General features: G+C 42.9%; 1 protein-coding gene across 1 annotated transcript; it reads left to right on the forward strand.

Moving 5' to 3' along the window:
* Positions 1-938: 938 nt before the first annotated feature.
* On the forward strand, positions 939-16,349 carry LOC116519177 (endosome-associated-trafficking regulator 1-like). Its single transcript, XM_032232924.1, has 8 exons — positions 939-2,538; positions 4,752-4,873; positions 7,489-7,878; positions 9,447-9,520; positions 10,740-10,851; positions 11,106-11,168; positions 12,504-12,643; positions 15,768-16,349. The coding sequence occupies exons 1-8, from the start codon at positions 2,463-2,465 to the stop codon at positions 15,862-15,864; spliced, it is 1,074 nt and encodes a 357-aa protein (XP_032088815.1). The 5' UTR covers positions 939-2,462; the 3' UTR covers positions 15,865-16,349.
* Positions 16,350-16,706: the final 357 nt, after the last annotated feature.

Consider the following 16,706-nt stretch of genomic DNA (forward strand, 5'->3'; position numbering starts at 1 on the left):
AAACTGACCTTTTTCAATCCTGTGGCCACTGTTGAGTCTTCCAGATTTGCTGGCCAATTGAGTGTAGCACTTTTACGGCATCGTCTTTTAAGATTTTGAATAGCTCAGCTGGAATACTGTCCCTTCCACTAGCTTCGTTGTTGCTCAGATTGTCTTAGATCAATTTGACTTTACATTGTAGGATGTCTGGCTCAAGGTCAGTGGCCACCCCATTGTGGTTATCAGGAACATTAAGCTCATTCTTATTCTTCTGTGTAATTTTGCCATCTCTTCTTAATCTCTTCTGCCTCTGTTAGGTCCCTGCCATTTTGGTCCTTTATCATTGCATGAAATGTTCCCTTCATATCTCCAATTTTCTTGATGAGGTCTCTGGTCCTCCCTATTCTATTGTTTTCTTCTATTTCTTTGCACTATTCATTTAAGAAGGCATGCTTATCTCTTCTAGCTATTCTCTGGAATTCTGCATTCACACCACCAGATAATGTACATCCACAGCTGAGTGTCCTTTTGGCTTTGGCCCAGCCGCTTCACTCTTTCTGTGCTACTACTACTAGCTCTCTGCTCTTCCCCAGTAGCATATTGGACACTTTCCAGCCTGAGAGGCTCATCTTCCAGCATCATATCTTTTTGCCTTTTGGCACTGTCCTTGGGGTTTTCATGGCAAAGATACTGGAGTGGGTTGCCATTTCCTTCTCCAATAGACACACTAGGAATTTGTCCTGAGTGCACAAGCTATCAGTGTACTTACAAAGGAACAGAATAATGCTATTCATGATAATGATAATTCCAGTAAGAGGGTTGAGTAAAGAAGATGCTAAGAAGATAATAATTGCTGCCAAATAAGGGATCTCAGCCAGTCTAGGCCATACCTGGCTAGGAACAAAGGGAGCTGTAGTGCATTGGGGGTGGGTGGGCTTGGACACATACGAGTGGTGGGTGGGGCTCATGCACAGGGAGGTGCTCGTATTGCATTTGGGGGTTGGAGCACACATGCATGCACTTGCGTATGCGCATTCGGCATTCTGCACCAAAGAAGTTAACTATCACTGCTCTAGTTCCTCTGATTGGGTAGTCGGGACTATACACTTACTGCAATGTCATTCCATTTTCCTTTCATTTTCACCCAAGTGCATTCAAGGGGGTTTTCTTCTTTTTGCAATTAATTGCCTAATAAATTGCCTTTAAATGGACATCCCACTCGGTACCTAATTGAAGCAAGTGTGCTTTGGCTGAATCTAGGGCTAATTTAACCTTCATTATTGCTTAATAGCACGATTCACTTAATGACCGCAGTGATTTGCTTTACAACCTGCTTGTAAGCTCTCTAGAATAGCTGTGAGCGATTAATAGCTATGAGCGATATAAACAAACAAACCTTACCAAAAATGGTCTTAAATTTGGCACAACCCACTTAACATCCTTCCTTGGCAATGGAAATTCTGGACCCGATTGTAGTTGCATGTCCAGGACAACCTGTATTGGAGATCTCTAATTCTATAAGGGAGTGTGTAGAGTGTGCATGACTGAATTCTGAAATGTGGTATAGAGAGTATAGAAGAGATAACTATGGAAGAAAATCTACATAGGCAGATATTTGTATGTAAGCCAAAGAAGGTGAAGTGAGGACTGTAGTTCTCAAGTTTCCAGACATTTTGTCTTGATATTCCTCTCTGGGCACAATGAGAATAATCTGCTGAAACAAACTCCGCATTGGTGACAGGAAGGGCATCCGGCCGGGAAAGACTCAGCGCTTGAACTTCAGGTAAAAGTAGCATTGAGGGAGATTGAACAAGCATGCAAGTCAAAATAGTCAAGGAAGAGAATCCATCCTGAATATCTACAAAACACCTGGCTCAGGAATTCTGGGAGTTGAAGTCAACTGGTCATAAAGGGGCCAGGGAACTACTTCCATATGGAGGGAAGTAGGCAATGGGGTACCCTAAGGCAGGGGTCTCCAACCTTGGCAAATGTAAGCCTAGTGGACTTCAACTCCCAGAATTCCTGAGCCAGGTGTTTTATACATATTCAAGATGGATTATCTTACTATTTCCTTGCCTACTTCCAGCAAAGGTGGCTGGGAAATTCTGGGAGTTGAAGTCCACCAGGATTAAAGTTGCCAAGGTTGCAGCCCCCCTGCCCTAAGGGTCCGCCTGGGGCCCAGCACTTTTCCATAACCTTCATAAGCAATTTAGACGAGGGCTTAGAAGGCCAACTCATCTAATTGGCGGACGACGCTAGCAGCGGTTTTAAAAATAGGCTCAAAATTCAGGATGTGGACAGATTGGAAGTCTGGGCCCCAAACGCAATTCTGTGGCGAGAAAGGCAAGGTTCTCCGCAGGCGATTCTTCCTGTTTAATAGCTCTCTGCTCCGGAGGGCGGGTTGCTGAAGCCCCGCCCCCGGAAGTCCGCCCCTTTGGCGGCAAGAGGTGGAGAGGGAGACGCTCGGCCGTCTCCCGCGGCCCATGGCCGGGCACAGCGCCCTCCCGCCCGGCGCCGACCTCGAGGAAGGCGGGGAGCCTCCCTGGGCAAGCCTTGCCGGTAAGAACGGCCTATTGGCCCTTGCCTCTGAGCACGGGCAGAGTGTCTTGCAGGGCGGGGGGAGGGGGTTGAAATTTCTTCGGGGTGCTGTGCCGCTTTCCTGGCTAGGCTGGGGATGATGGTTCCTGGGCTGGAGGAGAACCGCCGTCTCTCGAGAGGACTCCAGGTCCCATGGTTTCCACCCAGGGTGGTCGCAGGCTGGGGGTGGTAGTCGCTGGGATTGGTGGTGGTTCAACTGTGAGTGAGTGTAGGGGGGTGCAATTCCCATTTTCTGCAACAGAGCAGAGGAAGAAAGTACTTCTGAGCATGTGCAAAGTACTTTTGCTTGTATTTTTTTTTTAATTTTATATTTTATTAATTACATCCTTAGTGCATAACAGTGTGTTCTGGCTATATAGTTTGCTTAACCATACAGATTGCATTCTTTTTGTGGTTTCCTCTGACTTCTCTCATTGGGGCCAGAGGTTCAGATACAGTTACTATGATGTGAGATTTATAGATCAATTGAACACGTGAACACGTAGATAAAATAGGCAGGAACATTAGAGAACAGCTTGACCCTGTGCCCTTGAGCCATTACTTGAAGAAATACCATAATACAATATGTGGAAGACATCCTATTGGTGTTTGATTAAATGCTATCACAGAGCTCCAGAAGAATGAAATGAACATGAGCTTTTTATTTTTGAATTATGCTCAGTCAAGCCAGGGTCCAAACTGTCAAGATAGCTTAGTGAGTTATGCAACCACTGAACCTCTGCCAACTTAGGGATGACTCCGGCACACTCAGTGGGGTCCCAGCCTTGCCCTTGCAAAAGATGCAGTTCCTGATCTTTGGGACAAGGGAGGAAGACTGGTGTCAAAATGTTGTGACTTCTAAAAACCAGTGGCTATAAAGGTATGGTGACAGACGGTCCTTTCAAAATACGTGTAAAGCATCTACCACATCCAGATTTGCACTCTGCAGATCTGTGCACATATTCTGCCTTCAGAATAGTTTTGCAAGTTTAAACAGAAAAGGATGGATGCTTTTTAATGAAAAAAATGCATTTATTTAGATAATACAGGATTAAAAGATTCTGTATTAGAATATAATAAAACTCCGGTATAATTAATTACTACCCATGTTGTACAACAGATATCTTCCATTTTGATTTCTAATAAAGGGCTGCACAACTAAAAACAAACAATACAGATTACATTCTTAATCTCCACCCCTTTTTTTTCCAACCATTGATAAAACAGGTTTCATGTTTGATAATAATCTGTATCTTCTTCCTGTTTAGTTCTTTTTTAAAAAATATTTTTTTTATTTTTAAAACAAAAACAAAACAACATATACAAAAAACTTTCGTCAATTTCGTCAAGCATGTCATTTGGTTACAAACTTTTGTACGTCAGTTTTTACAATTAGAAATAAGATCACTGGTTATCCATCAAACATAACTAAATACATCACTATCATTGAGCATTATGTGTTCAAGTTACCATTAATATTAATCATCCGTAGAGTATACAATACTTATAGTGTGGCATATTCAACTCCAGAAATAGTTTTCCATTGTTAATCCAAGTAGTTATTGAAATATTTCAATTCATGTATGTATCAATTATTCATTACCTCATCATTAGTCCATTTAACATATAAAAATCTTTCCAGTACAACATGATCATTACTTACAGTTATACATAGCGTTCAAACCATCCCACTCTTATACATTAAATACATAGTCATAAACAATGACTATAACTTCCTGTTTAGTTCTTAATGTCGGTCTGTCCATTTCTGCGCACTCTAATATTTTTCTTAATTTTTTCTTCATCTCACGGTGTTTCTTGGTTTTTCCAGTGATACAATCCTCGCTGCGGTCAAGATGTGCAATATTAAATGCATACTTTTCTTACCAGGTTTACCTGATATTATACCTAATAAAAATAATTCAGGTTTGAAATCTACATGCTTCCCTATCATCTTTTCTAGCCAATGATGTATTTTTACCCAGGGGTTTTTTTCTGCTTTAAGCACAAATCCACCACATATGATAGTATGTGCCTGTTTTATTTTTTACTTGTATTTTTACTCGCAGAAGGTGTGGTGTTCCCATCCTTGACTTCTAAGGACTGACATTGGCAAGCCGAATTGCCTTGCGGGTGGGTGGGTGGGATTTAGAGGGTCTTCCTGTTCTTTTCACTTGTTTTCTTACCTGCCGCAGGTGGGCTGCCTGGAAACCTCGGCGAAGGAGCCAACCCCTTTTCCTTCAAGGCCTTCGTGAGAAGCCAGGAGCAAAAGGCAGCCACGGCCTCCTATATGGGCACCAAGAACGGCAGCCCCGAGGTGAGGGGGAGAGGGGGGGGGAGGTGGGTTTTTTTGGGGGGAGGACAGGAAAATGGGGGGAAACTGGGCTTTTTCCCTCTCCAGAATACCCCACCCCCTTTTGACACTGCCGGCCTCAAAGCAAGTTGGCTGGGGAAAAAGAAGCAAGAAGTATTTTGCTGGCGGTTTAGAGTCAATTGTGAATTTGGGCAAGAGAAGCTGCAGGGAATTCCTTTAATACTGATCGATCAATGCAGAACTAATCAATGCAAAATTGATTCCTAGAGGAAGATTATTAGCAGGACCCAATTGCCTGCCCATGGTTGCTGGTGAAGGACAGGCAAAGAATCTTTTTTAGAAAAAACCAGCATCACAATATAAATAATAGCCATTTTCTCTGCCGATTACTGTGTTTTCGTTGAGCAGCAGTTTCAAATAGAATAGAGCTGGAAGGGACCTTGGAAGTCTTCCAGTCCAACCCTCTGCTGAAGCAGTTCTTCATAAGGAGTTGAGGGAACCCCAAGATATTGGAACAACCTGACATAAAACTTATTATCTGAGGAAACTTCCCAAGATATCGAGTTGAGGCAGACATTTGGCTGACCTACATAGCCCCTTTTTAGAAGAAGAGGCTAAGCCATAAAATCCCAAGGAATCTACAAAATATGAAAGTTGTTGATTGCTCTATTTTGTATACATGCTTCTAACTGCTTTCAGTGGTTTGAATTTGGGGGTTTGGTTGTAATTATTTTGATTGTGTTGTTTTTGGTTAGGCTGCCTATATACATACATACATATATACAGACATACATACATACAGACATTCATACATGATGGGAAGCTATACATTGAACAAATAGATGCATCCATGCTGTAGTAGCTGAACTTTGCTTAATGGAGTTCTTTAACAGTGTTGTTTCTCCTCCCTTGGTGAGGCTGCAAAAATGGTGGGGATTGACTTCAGACTGCCAAAAAAAAAACATTTGGAAATCTCTCTTAAAAGAAGAGAAACGTAAGGGAAATGAACAGAGTGGTTCCTTCTTGTACAGCCAGTCCTCGACTTTACAACAATTCATTTAGTGATCAAAGTTACAATGTTAGTGAAAAATGACTTATGACCATTTTTCACACTTGTAACCATTGCAGCAGCTCCGTGGTCACGTGGCTTACATTCGGGTGCTTGACAACTGGTTCATTTTTATGATGGTTGCACTCTCCCATTACCACGTGATCCTCTTTTGCGACCAGCAAAGTCAGTGGGGAAACGAGATTCACTTAACCATGTTACTAATTTAACACCGTTGTGCCGTGATTCACTTAACAAATGTGGCAAGAAAAGTAATAAAATGCAGCGAAAAACAAATCTCTCACTTAGCGACATAAATTCTGGGCTCAATTGTGTTCATAAGTTGAGGACTGCCTGTATTGGCTCAGGTGACACAAGTGGCCATGAATGGAGGACGCTTTCGGTCTTCAGACTCCTGGCTTTCCTCACATTCTTCGAAGAGTTCTGATGGAGTTTTTTACTGTCAATAAATGAGTTGTTATCGCCCTTGAGGGGATTTTTAAAAAGCTACTGTCATGTTTCCGAAAGATGCCCTAATTAATTCATGAGCCTCAAACCAAGTTTCAAAAGAAATCCAGTCATTTATTAGGAACAGCATTTCGGCAATACCCCATTGCAGTCAGATCTGATCTCATTTTAATTATGGCTGAACTTTACCCCTGTTTCCACCCTCCCCTCCCTCTGTGTCATAAATCACATTCACCAACAAGATGCACCCTCATAAGCCTGCTGTAGTAATCTGAGATCCGAACTCCAGCTGAAGGTATGCATGTAATGCGCTCCCCCCCTTTCCTCACCATGGCAACTACAGCTTCTGCTACATCAGGGGTCGGCAACTCGTGGCTCTGGAGCTACATGTGGCTCTTTCATCCCTCTGCTGCGGCTCCCTGTCGCTCAAAATATGCATCACAACCGCCAATGTATGATACACACTGGCATGTGATTTATTGAGTTTTTCGACTGCCAGTAGACCAACCATGAATAAGTCCAAAGAAAAGAAAAGTTTTCAGAAGAAAACAATGTTTAATAGTACGTGGGCAGATTCATTTGCTTTCACTGCTGACATGACTGGTAAACCAGTATGCTTAATATGTGGTGAGAAATTGGCAAACAACAAAAAGTTGAATGTTGTGGCAGGTGGATAATTTAAGTTTGGCTTTTTACTGAGGAGGACTCAAATAGGCACTGAGTGTTTTATTTGAAAGTAACCTTGAACTCAGCATCTTCTCTTTTTTTTCTCCAGAGCTCAAAAAGGTTTTGTTGCATGCAGGAATTAAAATTTCTTTTCTCTGTAGCAGTTCATTGATTTCATAAATGCAATACACTATAGAGATTTTTTTTTAATTCTTAGCATAAAGGTAAAATATATGCAGCGTTGTCTTCATTTTAGATGTCAAAAGGGTTTTGTGGCTCCCGGTGTTTTCTATGGGAAATGGGTCCAAATGGCTCTTTGAGTGTTTAACATTGCTGACCCCCTGTGTTAGACAGTTTGGTGCAGAAAGGCCCTTTGGCCTCGGCGTAGGAAAGGCGTGAAATGCTCAGAATCCCAAATGTTTTGCTTTGCTTGCAGGAGCCATTGAGGTCCTGCCTCCTGCTGGATGAGAGCTCCTTGGCCGAGTCGCTGGGGTCGAACAAGGACTTGCGAGAGCCGTTTTTTGAAGACCCAACTCCCTCGGACTCCTTGCTGCAAGATGAGGAGGACGACTGGAGCGGCTCCTATCAGCCCTCGGCCGTCGAAGAAGCCCACTTGGTCAGAGCCCCCAGCGCCTCACTCAGCAGCAGCCCAATAGACTCTTTCTACGGCAACGTCTCGGATCTCCAGACCTTCTCCCCAGAGCAGCTGGGAAGAAATGACCACGTCTCCTGTGGCTGTCTTGGGAAAGGGGACCAAAGCTCGCTGAGTGATCAGACGTCCCCAGAAGATGGCTTCTGCCGACTGCTGCAGCTGCGTTACCAAGAAGTAAGTGTCGTCGTCCTTGTGGGGGAAGCTGGCTTCTCCCAGACAAGAAGGCTAAATTCCTAGAAAATATAACTTGGCTGCATGCATATCCCACCTTTCTTCTGAGGTAACGTCTTTGGTTTCACCCCTTCGTTTTTATCTCCACAGCAACAATTTTATGAAATATGTTGAACTCATAGGTTGTTGTTCCGACCCCCTCCTCCGTCCAGTAACGAATGCCGAGACAAGCTTAAATGGAATGTACTTTAATTAGCAAAACACCAAGACCTCGGTGGCTGAAAGTCAAGCATAACAAACAGATAAGGACCTTGGCAGCAACTCAGGCAAACTCAGGCAGCAATAAACACAGATAAGGCTTGGCAGCAATCCAGCCTGCCAAGCTCACAGTACTGTCCTCCTGCGTTGACTTCTACAAAGAGGGCCGTGTGCACAAGTAGCTTTTATAGTCTGGAGAAGAGCTAACACCAGCGAAGTACAATCACCTCCTGTAATTGTGTGATTGTTCCTGACGCCTAGTATCTCTTTAATGGCGTGCATTCAGGAACAACTCACTGCTGGCTTCTGGATCACTCTCCCTTATCTCCTCCCCACTGGTCCAAGGTTCAGGCGCCACCTGGTGGCCAACCAGTCTCTCTGCGCCCTGCTCGGAGTTGGAACCCTGTCCAGGGTCCTCCACATCTGCCAGAGCCGACTCATAGGGCCCCTCGCTGTCGGAGTCTGGTGGCAGCTCCAATGGCTCCTGCTGGGCCACAACAGGTTGTGATTAGTATAAAGATACTGTCAGCCCTTTGGGGTAGGCCAGACTAAGAAGTCAATGCCACATAGCCGTGATGGCTGTCACTGCCATATAGGCCTAAAATTACTTTTATTAGGATGGCTGTAATAACAGAAATTTGCAGTCCTGAATGCGTTTCCCCTCCTCACTTCCTGTGTACTAAGGAGGGCTTTGTCTGAGGCGTTTTCTCAAGTTACTGTTCTGCCCCGGACTTGGGTTTCTTTTATCTGATCACTGAGGATGCCCATGATTTGTTTTCCAACTTCCAAATACTCACAGGTCCAAAATGAGGGGAATCCCTGTTTTCTATTCCAAAGGTTTATCTCATCCTGTTTCGTATCAAATTTCGCTTCCAATCATTTGGTGGCATTCCCTTCCTAGCACAAAGCTTGGGATTCTATCCTTGCAAAGCTCCATTGCGATTCCTTTCATGAGGCTGAATGGGCAGGCTGGTGACCTGGTGTGTTCTTCATGGTCTGAGAAATTTTGGGTTGGCTTTTTTTGTTTTCCTTCCTGGTTGTGGTTTGGACTGTAGGAATGCAGCATCACACGGATTTTGAAGCATTGCAGGGTTTGCTAGGTGCTTTGTGAGAAACACAAACTTGGCATTTGAAAAGACAGAAATTTTGTGGATTTCTGTGGTCAAGACTTTTTCGCCTCTTTGGCTACTTGTCATTTCCTTGGTTGTGACCTTGGGTTGATTTTCTATCTTGCTGCCTATCCACTTTTTGAACAGTCCCTTCCCAGAATTCCCAAATCCTTCAACGCCTGAATCTTTTCCTCTTTTACATAGCTGAAAGAAGAAAATTCCAACTTAAGAAGTACACTAAGCCAAATTCAAGCTCTTTCTGAATCTCAGGCGGAAAGGTGGGTGTAAAATTAAGATTAGTAGAAAAATAAACCTTTAATTGATTAGTTCTCTGACTTGAGCCTCCTGAATCAAGAGAGAAAGTACATTTAATCCTGAGAAATAAACATAGCATTCTAAAAATATGAAGGCTTGTCCGACTGGAGGTGACCTGGTCACTCCAGAGTATAGATTTTTTTTCTCCAGTTCTTTTTCCATTAGTCCCAAAGGATAAAAATCTGGTTTAATTTCTATGTCCATTTTCAGGATTTTCTGTATTAGAGTGTGAATCATACCTCCCGTTTTTTTGTTTTTGTTTTTTGGCTTTATCACATGTTGTGAGAAAAATATATTTGATATATTTTCTATATATTAAAAAAATGGTCAAGGAGACTATGAGCAACAAAAAGCATCTATTTATTTACACTTGCGCAAGTGAATTCTCGGAAAGGTGAGAATACTGAACAGTACAACAGGTGAGACTTAAATACACAAATTGTAGTCTCATGGGTATCATTAAGGTGCGTCATAATACAACTACATGAATGTACTTGGCCTAATCAATAACAATAGTTGGCAATATTGACAATAGTAGGCAATAATTAAGCTACAGCCCAAAAACATATCTTCTGTGTTCCTCCTTGTAAAGTTTTCCACTTCACATGCATGTCAAGAACGTACAATATTTTAAACTATATAAAATTCCCCCTCATTTCCTCAGTTCCCACATTTTGGACAATAACAAGGTAATAACCGAGCTTCCTGAACATATCTAACGTCATATCCCCAGCTACGTCACATCCCCAGCCAGGAGACTTCCTAATTCCCACCTATTCTTGGCTAAGTCAGAGTGACCCAAGTTGTCATAATTTCAGCAAAACATGAAATGCTTTTCCAGCTAGTATTTTTCCATCTAAGCTATATAGATATGTATTGCAAGATCTCATTCAAAGTGGAATCTGTTAGGTTCATTCTTTTTTAGACAAATAATTCAAATCTGATCCCATTTCTTTCACATGTCCACCATAGATGATAAAAAGTCCCTTCTTTATTTTTACACTCCCCGCATTCATTTGACATGCCTTTATACATCTTAGAAAGCTTTATCTGGTGTTAAACATCAAGCCTGCTTTAAAAGGCATCCTGGCTGATTTCATGCTCCCAGGAGACAGCGAGGACAGAACTCACGAGACTCTGGAGCTGGAGCTCAAAGGTGGACTCATTCCTTCTCTCCACCAGAATAAGGTATCTGGAAAGGACTCTAGAGAAGAGCAAACGGAAAGAGGAGAAGGAGGCTCGTGAGCTGGAGGCCATGGTGCAGCAGGTGGAAGAGAATCTCCAGTTAATGACGGTGAGTCTGGGGCGCTGTGGGAGCCAGCCCTCTCCCGTGAATGGCTCTGTATTGGGGTAAGGTGGTAGCTGAGCCCGTCTCGTTCTGGGGCTCTGAAAGTGCTTCTCTCATCCTCCTGCCAGAATTAATAGGTGGGATGATCTTTGTGTGCCTCTATTTACCTGTGTGGTAGTCCTTCTCTCCCGGTGCTAAAAACTGTGGATCATGTTTGCCCACAGCTGTTCAAATAAACCTTTCTCTGTTTTTCATTCCAGAAACGGGCCCTGAAGGCAGAAAACAGTGTCATTAAGCTGAAGCAGGAAAACATGCACCTTCAGGTACATAGTAAGGCCTCACGCCAGTGGGACAGATAGAAAAATTCTGAAGGAGCTCGGGGAGATAGAATACGATTGGTCCTTGATTTACAACTGAATTTGGAACTGGAAATCTGGTCATAAGTCAAGCCTTCTATGGGACTGGAAGTGTTTTTCTAACATATTTGGTGGCACTTGTTAAGCTAATTCTGCCTTCTGGTGAATACTGTGGTCATTCAGTGAATCTCTTCATTCAAATAGCATTTTGTGCTGGAATACTGGAAAAAAAGCATGAATTGCATTCACACGGCAACTGTGGGACTCTGCAATTGGTTGTAAAGTCGATGAGTTGCAAGGCACGTGCCCTACAGTAATGGTGGGGGGGATGACCATTTACAATGGCCAGGGGGTTTCTTTATTCCATGGCCGTCATAAATTTGAAGTGTTCTTAAGAAACTGGTTGTAAGTTGAGAACCACCTGTATCGGAGCTTGTAAATGTAGATTTCGTAAATTGTGCAGAGTTCCACCAGTGACTAGTCTCTGAAGCATATTTTCCTGGCTTGAATAGAGAGAACCTCTGAGGTTCATGTGTACAACTGGACAGACAGACAGACAGCCTCTAACTGCTCTCCTCTGCTCTGTTTCTTCCCAAGCCAGCTAGGGATCTAAAATTAGCAGCTGCACCAACTTCTGGAATTGTGATTCTAGCTGGCTGTGGGTCTGTGAATTCTGAGCTGATTTTGACTCAGTGCTGATGGGAAAACCTGCTTTCTAAAGTCAGTGAGGTAGAATGATACACTCTACAAAGCAACTTGTTTCCTGTAAATGCTTTTCTTTTAAAAGGGGGCTTTCTAAAATAAATGTCAAGCTTCTTAACGATGTCATAACTGATTCATAATAATCGAGCCAATGTTTTAATACAAAAACCAGTGATTTATTGATGGCTTCATTAGGGAATATTTGTTCGCAGCCAAATCTTTGCTCTGTTTGTCTGCTTCTAAACTTTTCCTCCCCTCAGTCTGTGTCATCAATCATGTTACCCAATAGATACACCTATCTCAAACCAGCTACTGTAATCAGATCCAACTCTGCAGGCAGAATGCATGGAATGCACTCCCACTCATTCAGTCCCCATGACAACACGGAGAGTTTACAATAAAGATATAGGGAAGTAAGTGATCGTATGCAAACCTCCTTGGAGGTCTTCCCTGGGCAAACCTCCTTGGAGGTCTTCCCTGGGCCTTGAACGTTTTGCCAGAAACACCCTTAGCTCGTGTCACGCTTTGAAAACTACAGGGACTGAAAAAGCAATGTTTGTAAAGTCCGTGGCTAATAAATGCTTCTCTGCTTACATGAAGGTTCAGATGGAAAGCCTCAAATCGGAGAACAAAGCCTTAAAGTCTGGCCATCTGGAAAACCTGACCACGGTCAAGCAAAATGCAGATGTTGCCTTGCAGAATCTCCTCTCTGTGATAACGAGATCTAAATCATCAATCAAGTAAGTCTTGAGTAGAAGCAGATGAAAACACTGAATTCATACAAGATGCAAAGTTTTGTTTAACAAGCCACAGTTGGCTTAACATATAAAGGTAAAGGTTCCCCTCACACATATGTGCTAGTTGTTCCTAGGGGGCATTGCTCATCTCCTTTTCAAAGCTGAAGATATCTCTGGTCATGTGGCCGGCATGACTCAACGCTGTAGGCGCACGGAACGCTGTTTCCTTCCCACCAAAGGTGGTCCCTATTTTTCTACTTGGTCATCTCCTTTTCAAAGCTGAAGATATCTCTGGTCATGTGGCTGGCATGACTCAACACTGAAGGCGCACGGAACGCTGTTTCCTTCCCACCAAAGGTGGTCCCTATTTTTCTACTTGCGTTTTTACATGTTTTCAAACTGCTAGGTTGGCAGAAGCTGGGACAAATCACAGGAGCTCACTCTGTTATGCGGCGCTAGGGATTCGAACCGACAAACTGCTGACCTTTCTGATCGACAAGGTCAGCATCTTAGCCATTGAGCCACCGTGTCTCATGGAGTGGTACATATACCACTAGCCAATTTGTGGGTTTGTAGTATATCCCACTTTAGCCATAAAAGCTAGTTAGGTGAGCTTGGGCCACTCCCTTTCTCGGCCTAACTCACCTCACAGGATTTGTTCTTGTAAGAAAAAGTAATTAGATATTTTCCCCACCTTGAGTTCTTTATAAGAATAATAAAGGTGAGCTATAAATAAATAAACCTTTCTGTTCCAATGGATTCCTTTTTAAAAATGGTCCTGGAGTTTAAACAAATTGTTATGATGGATGGGCTTTTCCCAGATAATGGTATGTTAATTCCTACTGCTGTTTTTTCTCCTTTTTTTAGTGTCTTCAAAACACATCTAACTTAAATATAAAGGTTAAATGCTGCCCTTTGGCTTCAATGTGGTAGCTACCCAGCGTAATGCTTGAATTACTCTTTACAGCTAGGGAAGATAATGTGTGTAGGAATAGAGGAAACGTTACATAAAGACATGTGCAATAAAATGCCATGATATCAGTAGCTGGTTACCTTGAATACCTATGAGCTCACCTAATTAGCAGAACCAGATGTGGGAAGAGAGGAAAGTTTACGTACAGACATGCGCAGTAAACTGCCAATGATCTCAGTGACAAATGACCTCAACTGTTTATTAGAACCAGGTAGTACCAGGAGATACACTCTATTGCCAAAAGTATTCGCTCCCCTGCTTTACTCGCCTATGAACTTACTGCAAGTGACATCCCATTCCTAATCCATAGGGTTCAATATGACATGGGTCCACCCTTTGCAGCTATAACAGCTTCAACTCTTCTGGGAAGAGGTTCAGGAGTGTGTTTATGGGGATTTTTGACCATTCTTCCAGAAGTGTATTCATGAGGTCACACACTGATGTTGGGTGAGTTTACGTGGCCTAGCACTTCGGGGCTGAGTTGCTGTCATTCCCAAACACTTCCGCGTTCTTATAATACAGCTGACAGTTGACTGTGGAATATTTAGGAGCAAGGAAATGTCACCACTGGATTTGTTGCACAGGTGGCATCCTATCACAGTTCCATGCTGGGATTCACTGAGCTCCTGAGAGCGACCCATTCCTTCACAAATGTTTGTCAAAACAGTCTGCATGCCTAGGTCCTTGATTTTATACACCTGTGGCCATGGAAGGAATTGGAACACCTGATTCTGATTATTTGGATGGGAGAGCGAATACTTTTGGCAACATAGTTGTATGTGAAGCATCTACTCTGGCCGGGATGGATTTAGATATTGACAAGTAAAATGAACCAATAAGATGCTGTTGCTATCCTTGCTTTTGCTTTGCTTGTTAAAACTGTATAAAAGCCAAATAAACTCTGCATAAGGCGGACAGACATTTTAGACACCACTGCTGTGACGGATTTCTGAAACCTACAAATGTGGGCTTTACAAACCATTGTTTTCCAGCTTAATTGATTTTGGCTTCAGCTGCCCAGCTGCTAAACTATCAATCAGTGCATTTATTTATAGAAGGATATACAGATTGGTAACCTTTATTCCAGAGGTGGAACTTTTTTACTACCGGTTTGGGCGCACTCACGCGACACTTTGGCACATGTGCAGAAGCATCCAGGCAGGTGGCCGGTGCCTCCCTCTGCCGCTACTACTACCGGTTCGCCCAATCCAGGCCAAACCGGCAACAACCCATCTCTGCTTTATTCTGAAACAGAACACTTGAATTCCCAAATTTTTAATCTTGGAAGAATCCAAAATGGCTGGAAAACAAGGTCAGAGCAGAAAACCTTGTACTGCATGGGTGTCAAGCTTGCTTGCGTCATTTTTTGCCTTTGTGCATCCAGCCCATGGGTTTGACACCTCTGTTGTAGTGGCCCACATATGGAGGGGGGGATGCTTGAGCCATGGAGGCTGGGCCTGTGATGCCAAGAAGTCAGTTGTGACCTCAAAGCATAGAGATGGAGTTTCTTGTTTCCTTAGGTTTTTTTTGGGGGGGAGGGGGGAAACATGGGAGTTTTACATTAAATTAGCCTATTTAAAGTTTTATTTGGGTTTTCAGCTCCAAAATAGCAGAATACAGTGGATCACCAGAGAGAGAGAGAGAGCAGAGTGTAAGAGAATATAGACTTGAACAAGTTGGGCCTGCCTGAATCCCTGCAGGCAGCAACATAATTGTCATCATTGTGCTTATTACTGTCGTGTGGAGGCTCTGCGTTCGAGGCCAAACTCTCCCCCCCCCCCTCATTGATGTGGGGTCCACCGGCCTACCTCGCAGGGTTGTTAGGGAGAAAATAGGAGTGTTGCTTCAGAGAGGAGGGGGACAACGTATTTTTCAAAGCACCTGAAGGCCAGACAAGGAATGATGGGTGGAAACTGAACAAGCAGAGGTTCAACCTGGAAATAAGGAGAAATTTTCTGACAGTGAGAAGAATCCACCCATGGAACAGAAGTTGCCTTCGGAAGTTGTGGGAGCTTCATCCCTGGAGGCTTTCAAGAAGAGACTGGACTGCTGTCAGAAATGGTGTAGGGTCTCCTGCTTAGATGGGGGCTGCACTAGATGACCTACAAGGTACCTTCCAACTCTGTTAATCTATTAATCTTGTGTTCCTTCTAGGCAGCTGGTTTCTGGTGCAGAAGAACTGCAGCTTGTGGCTGACCTCCTGAGGTCTCTAGACAAAATATCTGAGATACCATCACAAGGAACCCCCTGAGTTCCCTGAGGAACCCCTCTCATTCTTGGAGAAAACTAAGATTGGAAGCTGGATTTTTTTTCAGTGGCTGTGATCTTTAACTTCTGAGACTGTTAAGAAGGTTGCAGCTCTTAGTTACTACATCTGGATTGATCAATGGAAAATATTTCATGATGTGCAAAAATAACTAAATATTTTCACACTTCACTGTTTGGCTGCTCATTTAGAGATTGCTTTAAAAGTCTAGTCAGGAATATATTTCTTATTTAACATGGGTGCCAGAGATATTCTCGAGCACACACAAGAGATATTATTAAAATTGTCTTCTATAAATCACATTTTTTGAAAACCAGCTGTTGTACAGGTGCAATAAAACCTTTCATTGCTTTTGTATAGCAAGGTATCCAAGATTTAACCTTCTGAATATAGAGTTTTGAAGCTTTTTAGTTTCTCCAGGTTTTGTAATAGTATTATTTTTTAAATTAAAATGAAACTGCAAGTATGGAGCTTGGTTTGGCTTATATTTTATGTTTTGGTCTCCCCCCCCCACCAATCATGGTGAAGAGCAGGTCCGTAGGCAAATGCCGCCTCTTTAAGGATTGATTTTGGAAGAATTAGATACGAATGTGAACTCTTTTGGGGGCTGAAGTTTCCATTTGCTGCCTGTGTGTTGGGAATGCACATAAATATATTTTTATATTTTTGTTTCTTATGATGACTGCCTTCATATATTTGGCTTTGTTATATACTGCTCAGAGTCCCATTTTTGTAAGATGGGCAGCCACATAAATGTGTATATATAAAAGCCAAATACCACTCACTCATCACAAAATCTGCAAACTGTAAAGCCTACAAACTTGAAA

Source organism: Thamnophis elegans, chromosome 16 (genome assembly GCF_009769535.1).
Source record: "Thamnophis elegans isolate rThaEle1 chromosome 16, rThaEle1.pri, whole genome shotgun sequence".
NCBI classification, from domain to species: Eukaryota; Metazoa; Chordata; class Lepidosauria; order Squamata; family Colubridae; genus Thamnophis; species Thamnophis elegans.